Below are 16,603 nucleotides of genomic sequence, written 5' to 3'. Positions count from 1 at the left end.
CTGAAGAAATCCTCGTCGCTGTCTTGTTAACCAAGTTTCGTAACTACAGCAGGACGGTGACTTAGAATATGTTTATGATAAACGAGCTTTCTCCGGGACTCTACTGACACCCGCCCGTTTCAATTCAATCGTGCGACACAATGGAAGCAGCCGCTAGCCTCCCGGGCGACCCATTCGCTCAACGTCTGAGCGGCCAATTCGCTCAACATGCGGGCCAAGGGGAAAGGGGGGAGGGGGAGGGCGGAGGAATAGGGAACAGAGAGGATCAAGGGCATGAAGGGAGGGAACTGTGAACGGACACAACAATAGGGGAGATGAAAGAGTGGTCCTCTCACCTTGCTGACGAGTACGGGTGTAATCCAGCGTTTCGAAATCGCCGCCCTCGTAGAAGTGACGAGGAAACGCAGTTATCCGCTGCTTCGTCCACAAAGGCGGCCGCGTGTCCGGCGACCAGTACCGCTGTTGCCAACCGCGGCGCATTTCGTCGTCATCGAAATCAATTCGAGCCGCGGGCCGCCCTGGCTGACGCCTCTCTCACACGACGTCGAAACTAAGCGAACAAACGAAAATGCGGAAGCGGCCGTCTCGAACTTTACTACGAGATTCACGCATTTCCGCAAACGGCCCTGGCCCGTGGTGCTAATACTACAATCTAGACGGTGCCCTCTCCAAACTCGATGCTCGAACGTCACCCAACTCAAGGAGTAGTGGAAAAAAGCTAGGGCGGCACCGCTTGCCGTTGCGCTGCGGAAGTCCCCATCGCGTGCGCTGCGGTGCGTTTTTGAAGTGTATCCACGGGCAGCGCCACAGAACGCCGAACGACGAGAGGGCCGGTTGCCAGACTGGGCCAGACTGCGCCAGACCTGGCACTGAAACGTTGTCTGATGCGCGGCCCCGTACGTATACCGCTACACCGCTTCTTTCGATCGTGCCCGTAATAAACGCGAGTGAAGCAGAATGAGTCAGAGCCAGGGACCGGCGGTCGAACGGAGCGACCTTCTTTATTTTATTTTTTTCGGAAAACGCTGTGCGGCGCGTTTTTTGTAAACATACTACAACAGTTAAAGATATCAGAACAATAAATTACAGTGAGAGAAAAAAATAAAGAAAAAAATAGGGCCTTTCTTTGGCGGTAACACTTTGCCAAATTGTGGCACTCGGTTACTCTGGTATAGTGAATGTACACAAAACACTCACCAGTCCTCTTATCATCATCATCCATCCCAGTACTTTCACTCCCCTTCCCTCTTCCCCAGTACAGAGTAGCAGACTAGAGCACACTAGCTCAGGTCGACCTCTCTGTCTTTCCTATCATTAAAATCTATCTATCTATCTATCTACTTATCTATCTATCTATCTATCTATCTATCTATCTATCTATCTATCTATCTATCTATCTATCTATCTATCTATCTGTCTATCTATCTGTCACAGACCCCGTGAACGAGGCGCAAACGCCGGAACAAATTTCAAAGCCGATTTATCAGCTTCCGAAAATAATCCCACGAAAGCAAGGACAATTAAGAATGGGCCCTCTGGTGCGCCAGCGAACGCCGGTTGCTGTCCAAAGAGCGAGTCAGAGCCCAGAGTTGTCAAAACACCACAAAATATATTCTTCACACAAGGCAGTTACACACAAACGTGCACACTTAGGCTAGACACAACACAATTCAGATGGGTATTCACAACACACAGAAAAATAATTCACGACAAGCACTAAGAGTCCGACACGTAAAGTACAAAATGAATAGGAACACTAAGTGTCCAATCGTATTCACCGTGCTGGCCCTGGAGTCAGACGATCTCGGCATAGCTCGGGGCAAATCTCGAAGAAGAAACTTCTTCCGGAAATGCAGACGCTCGATGAACTCGTCGACTAGCTTGCCGGGGAATCCCCTTCTTCCGCAGACGCTCGGTCTTCACGTTACATCACTTCACCGGTGCGGACTCAACTCTACTGACTTTCTGATTCTCGCACGCCGTTTTTATAGCCTCCACAGGCGTTCTCGAACTTTCCTATCGAGGTCATGCTCCCGTAGCATGGCCCCAGCCTGCGAATCTTCTAGTCTTTTCTCGCACCTTCGACCGCCGCTGTCGGAGCGTCGTCGAGGCGGGGGTGATGACTCATCCCGTTGGCGCACGCTTACACTGTAGTAATCTCTCTCTCGACTCGTTTGGCGCTGAGCCGTGCTCCCTCAAGGGCTGCAGAAGATAGCGTCAACCTTTCCCTTTCCTCAAGAACCACTTACAACTACTCTCTCTCGACTCGCCGGGTGAGAAGGTGCTTCGGCGCGCGCGTGTGCTCTCTCTCTCTCTGGTTACCGTCGCTTCGTCTATGCTTCTACTAGACGTCTAGACGCTGTTTGTCGCGTCGCTCGTTTGAAGCGTATGCGCTCTCCCCCTCTGTTGAAGTTGCCGTGGGGCCGGTGTGTTCCTTCGCTGGCTTGCGTGACGCGCGGCGCGCGCTTCGATTACACGCTCTTTTGTGACACTATCTATATATCTATCTATTAGATGCGAAGCAGCTTATGGTCGGGGCTATGTCCCTCCCTCCCTCCGCCATGCGGCGTCCACTTCCGGAAGCCAGCTTCCGGCGTTTCGCCCGAATGATCCCCCGGTGCTTCGCCCACTCATCATCATTCACTTCGTCCTCTCATTCTCCTCCTCTCCTCTCGGCATTTCTCCTCTCCGACGCTCCTCTCGTCTCCGGATTGCGCAACGAATGGCAACAGCTGCGGCTCCGCGCGCGATAATGCGAAGCAGCTTAGGTTAGAGGCGCGACGGTAGGCGCCCCAGAGGCACCGGCAACAGTCACCAACGCCGCGCGCGTTCGGTGCGAACGCGGGCAAAAGGCCGTCGGCGTCGACAACAGTTCTGCGCGTTGCTGGTGCTGCTGCATGTCCAAGTTTATACAGCTGATAAAACTACCTTGAGTCAAACCCATGGCTGCTTCGCATACTACTCAGGGTTCCCCTACGGGAAGATGGTATACTTTTCTATCTATCTATCTTGGTATAGTGTCCGGATACACTATGCTTGCCTTTTTACGTAGGCCAAACAAATTTGTTTCGCTCGTACGCGTTGAACTTTTGTGGCATGCTGTGACCTGCTCTTCCCGAAAAAGTCGAGTGGGAGAAGTTGCTCGGGTAGGGCTTTGGTTGCGCGGACATTTATTTACCAGCTCTTTCGTAAGTTTCATTTTCCTCGCAACAAGCGTGAGACCGCACGCAGGGTAAATTGTTTGGGTATATAAAGACTAACGAATTACTAAGGTAGGGCAAACGTGAGGAACCAGTGCGTAAAGGGGGAAAAATACGAAAAGCTGGTGGTGGAAGGATGCGCATGATAAAACAATGCCAGTAACTATGCCCAGAATGATCGTACGAGATATACCATATATAGGTGACACACAGAAGAGAACGGAAAATATTTATACGGCCACACAAACAGATACAAAAGGAAATAAAGAAACATTCCGGCGGAACCCATCTCACGATGAACGTCTACGATTATGCGATTACCATAGAAGCACTGCAGTGATGCGCAGTATTGTGGTCGTAGAGACGTGGCATGTATGACGCTTGTATGCCGCATTTCGAACTCGGTTGAAGCGTGTATGCATTTGACGCGTGTATGCATTTCTAACCCGGTTGCCACAGCAGCACCTGCCCAATGCTCGAATCTATTAGACCACAGACCACCCAGTGACCCAAGCTGGTGGTTAGAGACACGGACCGAAAGACAGACAGGTAGATAAATATCGCAAAAGTGTGTGAAGTGTCCTAAGAATGTCATTCGCACTAAAAACAAAAATTCAGCAGATTTCGCCGGTTTCATCAACATTAAGCTCGTCGGTGACCACGACAGAAGCAGGCAATCGCAGCAGGCACCACCATCTTCTCGCAAAGAAATTCTTATTTGCGAACGTCGTACTCATCCCCAACTGCACTGTCTCTTGTGGCCTTCGAAATTAATGCACAGACGTCACCACTCTCGGAGTGTGTGTGGAACGCAATCACCACACACCAATTACCGATCGCGCACGATCCCAGTCCATCTAACCAATCGGAGTGCACGCAAATCATCCGTGCCAGGGAGTCCACAAGCCTCGTCTTCTTGTAGCCCTCGAACTCTCCTCTAAGCCCTGAAGTTCGTTCTCCGACGCGACATACAAGCAACTATATCGCCGTGTGTCTGATTCATTTCCTGCAGTCTTTTCCAAGTAGAGAGAGGCTGTCTGTGGGGACTTCGGACTTAGGTGGTCCTGACAACTGTTATTACCTGGGGCTGGGCGTCGAGAACGTAAAACCACGGAACATCTCCGAAATTCTCGGCTGTGCCCTGGGGTTCCGGCTGTCCGGCATAACATCCAGAATGAGACCAAACTGAAGTCAGCTATTCCAGAGGACTAAACATTTTTGTTAACAGATAGTAATTTAGGAAAGTCGTTGCTGCAGTAGCTGCGTCACATAAGGTTGGTTGCATGCTTACACAGGGTGTCCCACGTAACTTGAGCCAAAGCTTAGAAATATGCAAATGCCACGTAGCTGGATAGAACCAAGGTAATATTATTCGGCGTCGCTTGAAGATACTCGGGTTATTTCTTGCATTCAGCCTGATTGCATTATTATTCTCAATTAATAAATCAACTTTTCAAATATTTTAATTAGATGGGAAGTGTCAATGAGAAAATCGTAGAGCAACATGAAAGACGCCCGATACTGGCTTCTGTTGCTCAATACGTGCGACATAAAAGTGCTATATAAAAATGTGCTATCAGCTAGGTCAAGGCTTACGTCACCCAACAGGCGAGCCGACCTGGACCTTAGATGAGCTTGCATGTATCGTACTGCTGAACCACTGCATGACAGCGAGCGACCGAAGCACTTGCGTTCGACCTTGACGATGTGTGAGCGTTTATTGTAAACAGTATGTAGTATCACCATCGTCAAATGCGGGGTTCGCCTTAACACTCCAATTTGAAAACGTTTTATCTTTAATTCGATCGCTGCAGATCTACTACCTAGGATGTCGCCATAGGGGATCGAACACGTGCCACTATGGTTATGTGCTTCTGAAAGCCACACGCGCTAACCACTGAGATATATCGTGCGATATTCTAGGCTAATTAGTAAATTAGGCCCATCACACACACACAAAAAAAATTAGGGAACGTCTCTAGATAACAGTGACGTACCTTCCAACTGTCTCGATTTTCTCGTAAAGGTTACGAATTTCAGCAAGTTTTACGATTTTACGAATGCTGCGTCATGTTTAAAAAAAGATAGGTTTAGTTTGTAAAAACGTTTTAAAGGTGTCGAAGGATCGGATGGTGCAAGGTGACAGAAACTTCCTACAAGAAAAAAATGGCGATTGTGTCACCCATTTGTGGCAGCACTAGTCGCCCTATACTAGAGGGGCACTTGCTTCGAGCAAATTTATTTAGAGAAGTTCCTGACGCGGGTGAAATCGGAAACGACAATGTTGCTGAAAAGATTACTGTGATTTAAAAGTTATGTGTTGCTTGCCAGTCCAAAGGTAAATGATCATTAATAAAGTGCATATATATATATCCTATAAAAAGTGTGTATCAAGGCAAACTATATTACAGTGCTTGCTTTAACAGCACCCCCCCCCCCCCCGCCCCCCGCTCCTTTAACATGTCCTCGGTATTTTTACGAATTTTGATATTCACAGGTTGACAGGTATGTAGTGAGTAAAACAACGGTGGTTGTGTTCGGTCTCCGTCATTTCTTAATTCCCTTTTACTTTCCTCCTATTTTCATTTCATCTATTCCCTCCTCCTGAAAGAGTAGGCAGGCGCTGTGCCCCTCTCGGTGGCAGTTGTCAGCTTGTTCCCTCCCTATTTCCTTCTCTTTGTGTGTTTATGTGTACAAACCGAATAATAATAATAATAATAATAATAATAATAATAATAATAATAATAATAATAATAATAATAATAATAATAATCTACTTTGCCTAACACTTGCAAAAAAAGAAATAAATAAATGGTTAACCCTGTAGTCCTGTAAATTCTTAATCCTGTCAACTGTATACAGTACGAGTGGCCACATGAAATGCTCCATTTTGAAGTTAAAAACCAAAGACACCCAAGTTTCTGCAAATGGATGTGCGTATAAAGCGAGTGGTAATGTGCATTGGGCACAATATTTTCTTTACGCTCAGAATAACTTTCAATTGTCTGTTGGGAGCACTTCAACACGAAAATTAGAGTTAGCGCAATCGTTACTCTGGGTGGTCCGCCCCGTATATGTGACAGCAGCCACACCAGCGCTTATTCGCTTTCTGGGACAGCGACATTCGCTTGAAGCAGTATTGCGATGACTACTCTTGTGGATGTCTTGCCACGTTCTCTGGCAGAGCCCGTCGTTTCTCGGTTGCGCATGCGTCGTGATGTGCGCGTTTTAGAGGTTAATTACCACAGTCAAGTTGTTTTATTGTTTTGTTCTTTCTGATGGCGTTGTAGCTGCCTTGATTAACCCCCGGCTGAAAATCATAAATCTGGAAACCTAAACAATTATCCCTCGAAGATCCTCCAAAAACGTTTCTGTCACGGAGTCGCACTAGCACGACTGAGTTGGGAAATGATGATGATGATGATGATGATGATGATGATGATGATCCTTAAACATAGCACGTACCCACAATCGGGAAATGGGCCTAGAATCGGGTGGTTATATATACCGTTTCGTGCTTAGCAGGCAGCGATACTATTGCTAGTATTATCTGACTTCGCATTCGCAACCTAAAGATAGTGCGTGCGTCACACGTGAAAGATACAAGTATGCGTAGTGTATTTTAATGTAACATTAAGTCTCATACTTTTATGTCACAAAACATGACCTAATTGTTACGCTCAAGGCCGTCGCAGATTTGACCCTATTTACCACCGAACGAGTGGAGTGAACACATGTTCCTGCGACATGCGACGATAACACCCTCTTAGCGCTTGCGACCGAAGCATGGTAGGTCGCATACTGGAGGCACGGACGTGCAAAAATAATACACGATTTGACGTTCCCTTACATCCACAAGTTGCAGTTGTACTATATGAAGTAGTTATGTAGAAAGCGCCGCAGATGAACGCGCGCAGTGATACGTTTATGGCCGGACTATTTACATAGCTTCATCAGCGTTGCCTCAGCGTTGCAGGAATGAAACGAAGAGCTTAAGAACTCTAAAGCTGGGAACAACAAAATGGCGCTTAATTGCAATAGTTATGGCAAAGAGAAACAACCGTTGCATTTAAAAGAAATGGAAAGAAGATTCATTGACCGATTCAGACGGGAAAATGATTAGGAATAAATATTATAAGAAAAGCAAAGAACTGTGACGCCAGTGACACCACTCCAAACACATCACTGTGGGAGAGTACCTAGTTGTAATTCAAACTAAGTTAACGAAGCGAAGCTACAAGAGGCCTTACTACACCTGTGTAAATTATGCATAGATTTAATGGGGTTACACAGCAACGTGCTCTTGCAAATGAAAACTCTGTCTTTATGGGCAGCACTGATTCTTCCAGAAAAATTGATTTTGAAAGTCTGCAGAGAACGTTACTGATGCCTCGATCGATTTCCTATGTATTGAAAATTTTCTGTATTTAATGGCCGTGGTAAAATAAAAAGCAACCACGAATCCTTTTTCTTTCTCTGACTACAAGCGTCTCTGCCTAAGCGCCCGGCAGTATAGTTTGCGAGGCCCGACGAGTCCCAGTTACGTATCTCTGTTCTGTCGTGTTCTTATTTGCCGCCTCGTATTTACAACTCAATGCACTAAAAAAGGCAAGTGAGAAAAGGAGCTAGCCAATCGTGTTAACAGACATACTATTAGCGAAGCGGTTGGCCAATAACGAACAAAAAAAGCTCGGCCGTGGCTTCGCTCCGCTACCTACCGTTGCTTTCGTTAAACGGCCGTCAGCGGTATGCTCTCTCTACCGGCAGATGGCAGCACCCACTTGTTCCCTCGCGGAAACGTAATTCGCAGCGCCAGGTGGTGGGAGCTCGTCGCTCTGACATCGGCTACACTGCGGTTACCATGGCAACCAGTATTTGTCACGCTTCCCTACGCGCGCATCGTTCAAATGAGGCGCTCATGCTGCAGATTGCTTGAGTACTACGCGCTTCCCCGTCGCTGTCAGCCCGCTTTCCCTCCATTCGAGAAACGTTCCATGGTGTATGGGACCCTTGAGCTGCAAAGAAATTAGAACAAACATCTGAGATTTCGCCTACGTTTGTTGCCGCAGCCGTTTCCTTACTGAGGATCGAAGAGCTCGGCTTCAACGTGCGAAAGTTAGATCTGGTTTACTGCGCCCGCCTACCCTATATTACATAAAACGCAAAGGCCCAGTACGAAATCCCCCTTAAATGAAATAAAACTAACGAAAATGAGCAATTTTGAGGGAATAAATTAATATTCGAACGGGAAGCTATTGTTTCAGTACGGTGATCAGCGCGTGAGGTTGTTGCCCCGCGGGAAAATTTTCGTAAAAGAAAACAAAGGTGTACAATAATATTTTCTCTTTCTCTCTCATCAGGGCGCCTCATCACGGTTTGGGTCCCTCATCCTGTTTTGATACCTCGTCATGTTTGGCCCCTCGTCATGTTTGGGCCTCTCATCAGGCTTGGGCCCCTCACCATGTTATGGCTCCTCACCATGTTATGGGCCCTTCACCATGCTATGGGTCCCTCACCATGTTGGGGCCCGTCATTATGTTTGGGCTCCTCAACAGGTTTGTGCGTCGCAGACAGACAAGCGTGGTGCGTAGATCACGCGCTGAAAATCGACCGTGCAAGGTGTTACACAGATGTACATACGCCGAAAATTCAAACAGATGAAAATTGAAACGGCAGCCCGCGCGCCCTAGCTTTCGAGGGACATCGCTTCCAGATTTTTACAGGCTGCAGAAACAAAGTAACCGATTATCATTACCAGTACTGCATTTAAAAAAAATGTCACAGTTTCGCCCTAAGGGCGAAGCAATGAATGCGATAGCAACACAACAATGTCATACGAAGTAAGGTGAGCGGCTTTGGTAGCAATATGAATTGTAGTAAACATGAGCTGATTAAGTAAGCAGGTGTGCTGCGGCGTAAGTAGACCGACATGAAGAGAGACTCGATGACCACGAGAAGGCGCGTGTGAAACGGTGGTGTTGATGAGAAGCGCTTCCCGTGGGCAGCGCGTGCGAAGGGACACACCTGTAGCGCTGCACTGCCGATCCGGGCAGCATTAATTGCATGTGTAGCGTGCGTTGGAAAATGTGGCCCCACTATTACTAACTTAATGAACAAGCGTGGTGTGAGCGCGCACAAACAAACACGAATAGATCACACTGAATGACCGCAGACAACGACTGTCAAAACGCTGGCAGCAAGCGCAAACGCCGCAGCGGCGAAGGTACGTGCGGTCTATCGCTTCAACGGAAACTTAGCGGCGAATGCACGGCGCATAAAGGTCAGAGCCGTGGGGAGATAAGAGACGGTGCGGGCGGAGCGACGAGCGCGGTTGTTGGCAGAGTAAAAGTGCCTCCCCCCCCCCCCCCCCCCCCGCTTCCTCCGGCGCTGGCTTCCCGCTTCCTTGCTTGCGCGTGGGAGATTGAGTGCGTTCGCTCTCCGTGACAGCGCGCGTCCCCGCACGCTTCCGCTCGGCCATACGGCGCGCGGCGAAGATTTTATCTATAGGGAACCTCACGGCGACGGCGACGGACCAATTTCTGCCTGATGAAAGTAGTTGAGGAATTGCTCAAGAGTAACCGATTACATTCTCTTAACGTTAGGCCTAACATTTCTCGTTCTATCGCTCTTTGTGTTGTCCTTAACTTGTTCTCGAGCTTCTTTGTTAACCTCCAAGTTTCTGCCCCATATGTTAGCACCGGTAGAATGACGCCTAACGTTAAGAGACAGGAAGAGAGCGGTGTGGATCGGAGAGCAAAGCGGGGATAGCCGATATTCTAATTGACATTAAGAGGAAAAACGGAGCTGGGCAGGCCATGTAATGCGCAGGAAGAATAACCGGTGGACCATTAGATTTACAGAATGTATACCAAGAGAAGGGAAGCGCAATCGAGGACGGCAAAAAACCAGATGGGATGATGAAGTTAGGAAATTTGCAGGCGCAAGTTGGATAGCGCAAGACAGGGGTAATTGGAGATCTCAGGGAGAGGCCTTCGTCCTGCAATGGACATAAATATAGGCTGATGATGATGATGAACCGAATACATTTACGTTAATTTCCTCCAAAGTTTTATTAACATTTCACAGATACAGTAAATTGAACGAGCTGGCCTGGTATACTTTCAGTGCGCCTTCTGCAGCCCTTCACACATTGCTTATCTTAATTCACTAACGATTGCATTTCAAAATTTTAGTCAGTCATTTTCTCTCGTTTTCTCGTAAACACTGAAAAGTTGCTACACTGAAAACTTGCTCCATGTGCGTGCCGGTGGAGGGATATGTGGTGTTGTAATGTTGGAACAACCATGTGCACAAGATTGCTGTGGCTCACGGCCACGAGTCCCGCGTTCGGATCATCTATGAAGCTCAGCGCTTTATTGTAGCTGGGGCTTGAACAAGGCGCTCCCGGTATAGGCCAGCGAAAAGGCGAAAAAAAAATTGTTCGTATGTGATTTCCTACCATTAACGTCCGGAGTGGCCGCCCGTCCCTATCGGGACATACCAGAACTGGTTTAATTCGTCGTCGAACAACCGGTGAAGCGTTATAAGATGAGGACGCAAACATTGAGCGCCCGGTCTTTCCTGTCTGAACATGCGCGTCCACGAAGATGATGCGTGACATGACTGCGGGCGTTCTACTGTAGTTCCAACCAAATTGAAATTCTGAATGCTGCGTCGTCTGAGACAGCCTGCCTCGTAAATAAAGTAACTGGTTACTGAAAAACGTAATTGTATTACAATGGGCGTTAGCGAACAAAGTAGTCAATCAATTACACTACTATCTAAAAATGTAATTGATTATAAGTAATTAGTTGCATGTGGTTTGTTATGTACAAGTCTGAGCAGTTCACGTCAGTGAGATGAAGGCGTGGCCGCAAGGCAACGTCCCCATTGGAAGTGTGCCGTGAAACAAAAATTATCGAGAACACACACACACACACGCGCGCGCGCGCGCGCACTTTATTCGGTGCACAATCGGTGTTATCTGCTTTTTTTTTTTTTTTTTTTTTTTTTTGGGGGGGGGGGGGGTTGCATTGGTATCAGTCGCAAGAAGAAGAAACGATATTAATGCAGCGTGGTGAATGACCAAATAGACTGGTGCGCGTAAAAATAGAAGCTTCCTGTAGCGGGCTTAGCTGGCATTCGGGGTCGTGTGGGGAGCACACTATGCAATCGGGAAAACAGATTCAGAGCGATCAGAGCGAAGTGGACAGAAACCATTAAAAGAAAAAAGGGTGCGCAAATCAAACTCAAGAAAAATAACTCATTAAGTATAACCGTTTTCTCGTGCCCCTTCTATTTTCTTGATTTCGCGAAAGCTAGAGAAATGAAGAAGGGATAAGTGGCAAAACAAATGGAACAAAAGCGGGGGGAAAAAACGCGAATTTTCGAATACCGCACAACCTTACGCCGATCGGTATTCAAAAGACCGCTATACTAACAATTGTCGTCCGCCCGATGAAAGCTTCTTTCGTTTGCATCCGACGACGACTTGTTCGCTCGAAAGTCGAAGACACACAGGCGGCCGTTTATTCTTTCGCAACCGAAGCGCGGCTACGAGAAAGGTCCGGATCTCACGCCGCTCGATCGAGCCATCCCGCTCTCTCGCTTTTTTTTCTTTCTTTTTTGTAATGTTTTCTTTCCGACTTCCATTTCTTGTCGCGAATTCTAGCCACGTTGCTCCAACAGAATCTCTTCCGGTAATCTTCCCAGGCAGCAGCAATGAAGACCCCTCCCCGTATACCTACGAGCCACCTTATATGCGCTGACAAACGGCGGCGGAAGGTGGGGAAATGGTTTGCGCCACAAACCTAGGGGCTTTAATTTTCAGATTGTTCTTTCTATTTCTTTCCTTATTACTCTCTTTCTCCCTCTCTCTCTTTCTTTTTCTTCCGTCTTTATCTGTTTCCATTCTCCGTAACATCGTCCCGCTTTCTGGGGCTCAGGAAACGAACGAAATTGAAAGTACGTTACTATTCTTTTACGCGCGAACAATTCTGCGCGACGTACAAATACGTCTTTGCTCGTTCGGGACGCTTCCTTCCACGATGTAAGTCCGCACACGTGCTCTTTTTTTTTTTTCATTTTCGTTCCAACATGCTTCTTGGTCAGACGTCTCCGTCCGATTTCTCGCGCTACCCCATCTCTTTATTCGCCCAAACGTTTCTCTCTGTTTTCTAACGTGCTATACGGAATCAGAGCAGACAAAAGAAAGAAAGAAAGAAAGAAAGAAAGAAAGAAAGAAAGAAAGAAAGAAAGAAAGAAAGAAAGAAAGAAAGAAAGAAAGAAAGAAAGAAAGAACGAATCTCAAAGCCTGTCGCCATCACTTGTTTCGCTTTCAGCCACGTCGCGGACGGGCCCGTCTCGTGAGATTCAACGTCGACCGAGTCGTCGCTGACAGCATGCCGCACGGACATCTTTACAGTTTGTATATAAGTAAACGTTTCTCTTTACATATCTTTTTTCTCGGAATCACGTCTTATTCAGACGTGCTCAGAAACTGACTAGAGCGCGCTTAAAAACGAACGTTTCCTGCCATGAAAATCTGAATTTACAAGAAAAGTAAAAGAAGTTAATGTTACCGCCACGACCCAAGTGAGGCAATAAAAGAGAGAGAGAGAGAGAGAGCTAGGACGTAACGTCTGTATAACGCGAATTGATGGTTTTTGTCTTCAACGGAGCGGCATTGTTGACAATCGCAAGGTAAAAGCGATCGCTTGTACCAAATGATGCAACCAGGCCCCAATGTCGCTGAAGATACTGAGCTGCCGAGTGCCGGGGTCCCTATAGGCACGGTAAATGTTTCTTTACAAGTTTCCTCATGTCAGAGCAAAACAGAGACATATTGAAATGAGAATCCTACTTCGAGCCATTTGACTCATGGCTTTCAGTAACTGCATACAAAAACAGCGCAAAGAAAGATATATGTGTGCAGTTTCGAGTGAATCCCAGAAACTCAATCGAACGCTGTTTCTTCGAAAGAACGCCTGTTTCGTGCTTAAAGCCGTTTTTATCGAACGCTGAAAAAAAAAACTAATGTAGGTTATGCCAGCATTGGCAGCCTAGTATATAAGCCATAACCTATACTACGATTTGTTTAACCTTGTGCTCCATCGAAAAAAGCGTATGCCTGTTTTGTGTCGTGCGGTCATCCTTCAAAGTGAATAGTTCTTGCAGGTCAGGTATTGAATGTAGGGATAATCCTACAAGACCTCCGGTTATCAGTTCTACGCATAGAACGATATCTTCTATCTCGCGTAGAGTTCTTCCTCTTTTATAGTCCGAACTAAAATATCAGGTATGCGCGTTTTTGTCTAACCTGCACAGCTGTTTTCATTTCCCCGCTCTTAACGTTACGTAACGTTAACGTAACGTTAATTTTCTGTTCCATTACTTGATGTGCACCGCTCGGCTTCTTTTCAAGTCTCTTTTTCATCCTCGATGCTTCGGCTCCAGAGCTTTGTACCGGCAGAACACATCGATTGTACTCTTTTTGGGGATATCGGTTAAGCAGTAGTTCGTGACTTGGGAGTGCCTTTCGAGTGAGCTCCAACTCTTTTTTATTGGTATGTACAGTGGCTAGTTCCCTACGCAGAACTCGATAGTCGCATGAAGAAGACAGGCCACTGCATCGCGATTTCTTTTTCTACGACACAATCTGCGAGACAACTTCCCCGCCTGGCACGTACGCATTAGTTGAGTGGAATATCGCGAATGTAAGGCGCACTGGATTACATGACCTTAACCATTCATTGCGACTCCGACCTCCAGCCGGACTGCATCTTCGCGAAGTATCTCTTCTATGTCGGCGGGGGTTAGGAGTTACCTCCACGAGAGCTTACTCAGCACTAATTGGGATGTCTTACTCCGTTGCATGTGATGTTTGCGCCTGCGAAGAGAACATTGACCACTTATTGTTCCACTGTCCTTGATACGATATACAAAAGCAATCAATGTTTGATGCATAGCGGTGACTAGATTATCGTTCACCGCCTCTGCAAATGATACTGGAATACCATCGTCACAGCTCATCAACCCACTAGGCAGTGAATGCATTTTTGTGCTTTTTGAGGATGGCTGACTTGTGCGAGCGTCTTTCTGTGGTGTTGACCACGCGCGTGCATACATTCATGCATGTTTACATCCTCACTCTCTCTCTCTCTCTCCTTTCTACTTCCCCTTTTCCCTTGCCCCAGCGTTGGATAGCCAACCAGGCACTTTTGTGATTAATATCCCTGCCTTCTCCCTTTCTTCGCTCTCTGCACAGGACAGGGGTAACTGAAGGTGGCTGTCCTGCAGTGCGATTATTAAACAGCACGATGATTATGACGATGACGATGACAGCTCCACTGCGCCGCGTCCCATTTACAAGGCAGCACTGCTAGCGAGGCGAATCTGTCTGTGTTCACTGATGCGCAAAGTAATCGCAAAAAAGAAAGTGTGTTTTTTTTTTTTGTGCGTTAAACCACGCTATCTACTTCCGCTATATTTATTTCCTTTCTTGGAGAGGAAGAGGTCCTCTAGATTGTACGCGAACACCATATCGAGTTATATCACGTAGCCAGATATTTTTTTCTTGGGATTCGTAATTGTGACCAGTGGGCAACGTTTTTTGCTCTCTCCTTCCGCTTTGAAACTGGACGCGCTGTAGTTTCTAGGAGGCTCACTTGTGAAAGGCTTCACTTGCAAATGAAGTAAAATGTAGGTTTAATCGTAGCAGACAGTCGATATATTTGTGCCGAGCTTGAGTATGGTGCTACTGCTGGGTAAACTGCTAACACATGGTTTCACCTGTGCAAAATAAGTTATTTCGGCATCGAAGGCTCCCATTGTTGAAGGCTCGCATGAGTGTTGCGCGACACAATAGAGAAAAAAAAAGTCAAACGACAGAGCCCTTAAAATCCGGTTGGTAGTATAAACACATGTTGAAGAGAGATAGAAAGATAAAAGAAAATTGTCTAGATGATATATACGGTTGGCTAATCTGTACTGGGGAAGCATAAATTGATTACGGAAGATTAGAGAAAAGCAAGAAAAAGAAGGAAGGCCTTTCGACAAGTTTCTTGTCTTTTCTGCCAGAACAGACACGCAAGAAACGGAGTGTAATGGCGTGTAAACGTGTAGCCATTGAAGCAGCCTTGCAGGAACTGAATTCATACCAGCCTCAATTGGTTGTTGACTTTTCACACAGCAAGGCTGACCTGCAATTACTCAATTACTCAATTGCTATAACGATATTAATGTATATTAAATTGCAATTACATACCACTTCATTCAGCGTATTCTATGCACTGGCAAAGGGTTACGCGTTAGGTGCTTTAACATCGGGTTTCAGTGGCCACTCTCATACGTAAGCGTAACAGGCGACGAGCCTGCTGACAGTCTATAGGGCGCACAGCGTTACCATTCTGCCCAACGAAGAAGGCTCCAGAACACGATGACATTGATGAAGCAGGCTGTCTAAAGTCACTTTCGTTCGTTGCGGCTTCCACCGCACCAACCTTGTGTCACTAACGTACTACGCCTATAAACGAAGCTGCCTTTCTCTATCGCAGTCGCACAGGGTCAGCGCAAATTCCAGCATGGCGGTGCAAAACAGGACTTAGCTCGTCATCGTAGTCTGTGCCCTGTCAAGCTCTGGGTAACATTCGCAACTATTTGTTAGAGTGTTCTGCATTTGATACAAGACGCAGAGTTTTTAATGGGCGGGCTAAAGTGTAGAATGGCTCCGCGCACAAGCGCAAGTAACATTTCGTTCCCGCGAGGACATTCCATATTTAGGATGCAGTGGTTCCGGTGCCTCCTCAAATTCATCCGTTATATGTAACTGTAGCTTGAGCGGTGAGGCGTGTGGCGGGCTAGCAGGGCGAAGTGGGGTAGATGACGTACAGCATGCTGCATGTATCGCGAGTGAAATCCGTCAGCGACGATAGACCCTTCTTTGTACGTAGTTGTTGCGACGGGTTTCAAACACTACCGCACTTACAGGGTGGCGCTTATGGCGGTGCAACTGCCGACAGATTTTCCAAGGTTAGACCGGCCTACAGCTTGTAACACGCCAGCTCCTCCCCATTGAAATCTTTTGTATTAGGTTCGCTTTGGGCAACGTGCTGTGCGAAATTTCGGCGTTCACTGTAGTTTGTATACGAACGTTGTGACGAATATGTCGTTGTCACTGCACTGTCCACAGATATTCAATTTATCCACGAAGTTTTTTTTTTCATAATTGCTGGGCAATATCTTCTATAGCGTAGTGATCCTGAACCAAGATCATAGAAGAATCAGTCCCCTTAAAATTCTTGTATACCATCTACTTCCGACCGCAAAGGTTTTCAGAGCACGGAAACCAAATGACATCAGCGCCAAAGTAGGCGCTTTCGCATCGAAATGTGTAGTAGATTCTT

General features: G+C 46.9%; 1 protein-coding gene across 1 annotated transcript in view; it reads right to left on the bottom strand.

Moving 5' to 3' along the window:
• LOC119442500 (uncharacterized) overlaps positions 1–577 on the bottom strand; it is a 121,168-nt gene extending 120,591 nt beyond the window's left edge. The window contains exon 1 of the mRNA XM_037707399.2: positions 336–577. Coding sequence (XP_037563327.1) covers positions 336–480 — 145 coding nt within the window. The 5' untranslated portion in view covers positions 481–577. The remainder of the gene's footprint in view (positions 1–335) is intronic.
• Between the last annotated feature and the right edge of the window lie 16,026 nt (positions 578–16,603).

This window comes from Dermacentor silvarum, chromosome 2 (genome assembly GCF_013339745.2).
Source record: "Dermacentor silvarum isolate Dsil-2018 chromosome 2, BIME_Dsil_1.4, whole genome shotgun sequence".
NCBI lineage: Eukaryota > Metazoa > Arthropoda > Arachnida > Ixodida > Ixodidae > Dermacentor > Dermacentor silvarum.
Note: the sequence above shows the minus strand (reverse complement) of the source record. Positions and strands in the feature narration are given on the sequence as shown.